At 40.3% G+C, this 2280-nt stretch overlaps 1 protein-coding gene across 1 annotated transcript; it reads left to right on the forward strand.

Moving 5' to 3' along the window:
• The first annotated feature begins 559 nt into the window (after positions 1-559).
• LOC140954385 (uncharacterized) lies at positions 560-1874 on the forward strand. The gene is made up of 2 exons (XM_073403758.1): positions 560-1238; positions 1358-1874. The coding sequence occupies exons 1-2, from the start codon at positions 1044-1046 to the stop codon at positions 1793-1795; spliced, it is 633 nt and encodes a 210-aa protein (XP_073259859.1). The 5' UTR covers positions 560-1043; the 3' UTR covers positions 1796-1874.
• The last annotated feature ends 406 nt before the right edge of the window (positions 1875-2280 follow it).

The raw sequence follows: 2280 nt of genomic DNA on the forward strand, positions 1-2280 counted from the left end.
AATCTCATGGAGTTGTAAACAGCAACCAACTGTTGCACGTAGCAGCACCGAGGCAGAGTACAAGGCTTTGGCAAATGCTGCTGCAGAAATTCAATGGCTTAAATCTCTTCTTTCAGATCTTCATATCTCAACTGTCCATCCTCCCATTCTTTGGTGTGACAACATTGGAGCCACGTATCTCACAAGTAATCCTCTCTTCCATGCACACACCAAACATATTGAAATAGATTTTCATTATGTCCGTGATCAGGTTCTCAATGGTAACTTAACAGTTCGGCTCATTTCTACAAAGGACCAATATGCTGATGCTCTTACCAAGCCCTTGCCTTCTCAACGTTTTAAACTTCTTCGTGACAATCTCAGGGTTCATTCTTTACCCCTTCGATTGCGGGGGCATGTGGAAGAACAGGTCAGCATGACCGGTTCAAATGAAGATAAAGATTCAAAAGTTTAAAACACTGCAACATATATCTTATCTGTAATTCGGTTTCATGAGGATGTACATGGCCCTTTGAATTCAAATTTGAGAATGTATAGGATAAGTTTGTTATTCTGTAATCTATTTAATCAACTCTGTAATTCACAAACAATACAAAACGAATTACCAAGGCAAACAAAGCTTCTTCTTATTCTACACTGATGAAACTGCAATAAGGCAACTTCCCTCATCAGTTGGACAATTGAAGAGACTCAGAAAGTTATCATTGAGTGGATGCAATAGCAAGCAAGACTCACCGCTTACTTCTTGGCTTTCACTAATTTCATCATGGCTTTCACCAACGAGTTCAACCTCCAAAGTTTTGCTGCCAGCTTCTCTTAGTAGTTTAAGCCTATTGAGAGGACTAGATCTTAGTTATCGTGGATTATCTGAAGGTGAGATTTCCATAGATCTCGAGAGTTTGTCCTCTCTCCAAGAATTGAATTTGTCCGGAAACAATTTCTTCAATCTGCCTTCTGGCAGTGGCCTCCTTCCCAAGCTTAAGTATTTACTGGTTAAGGACTGTACAAATCTTCTATCAGTTCCGGAGCTCCCATCAAGTTTAATGGAACTGGATGCTGTTAATTGTTCGGCGTTGGAGAGACTGACAATTCATTCAAAAAGAATCCCATCACTGTATGTGAGTGGGTGCAACAATTTAATAGAGATTGAGGGTATGGAAGGTATGGGTAAGAGATGGGTCATTGTATCTGAAGACCGGAGCAATTTATCAAATATTTTGAAGCAGAGTCTTGTTCAGGTTCTTTCTCTCTCTCTCTCTCTCTCTCTCTCACACACACACACACACACATACACACACACAAGTCTCACGCATATGAATGTTGATTAGGTCTAAAGTTTTAGCTTTCCTTAAAACAGGCATTATACAAGGGTGAAGAGTATGACATTGTCATTGCTGACGGTGAGATGCCAGAATTGTTCAGCAATCGAGCAGAAGGATCTTCATTAACATTTCATGTACCTCCATGTTCAGATGGTAATAAAATCCAAGGGCTGGTTGCTTGGGTTGTCTGCGCCATCGATGGAAACATATCTGCTTATCTGCGGGGAGAGGCTGTTATAAGAAATAAGAGCAACGGTGTTCAATTGTTTAAAAGATCAATAATGTTGTTTACGATGAGCACAAATTCAAGCAACCAGTGTTCTTGGGTAAACCACATATCATTGGCTGCACTTCCTCCGAATGCAATGAAAGCTGGAGAGCAATTGGAGCTATCTGTTGAAGTAAAACATACCTCTTTTGAAGTACAAAAGTGTGGAGTCCATATGATAGTAAAGAAGCCAGAAGTTGAATAGTTTGGCGACAGCTAGAGAACTGTTCGCCATCATGCTGACAATATCATACCATCCCTTCCCCTGTCCTTGTTCATTCTGTGTGTTCGGTAACTCAAGAATTGGCTGTGTGGCCTCATCCAATTAATAGGTCTCGATGACCTGAAAGGAAACAGAGTTCATATTCGTTGTGTTACAGGTTAAAGAAAGGAACTGGCGAAAGTTATTCATGTGATGAGGTAAGATGCTTGCATTAAATGAAATATTATTACCTGATAACCGATGGATAATGTATCGAAATCCTGTTCACATGCTCTCTGTATTTAGTCAGCCTGAATTCTTTGCGTCCTTTTCCTACAGAAAATAAACTAATTCGACGATCCATCGGTTCATTATTTCCATTAGTTTGACTGGGGCCACTATCTCCTCCTGGACTCCAGGGAGCTCTACGCTTGGCAAAACCAGAGTGACTTTTAGTTTGTCTCCTTAAATAGAGGACATAAAAATTT

Source organism: Populus alba, chromosome 13, assembly GCF_005239225.2.
Source record: "Populus alba chromosome 13, ASM523922v2, whole genome shotgun sequence".
Taxonomy (NCBI): Eukaryota; Viridiplantae; Streptophyta; class Magnoliopsida; order Malpighiales; family Salicaceae; genus Populus; species Populus alba.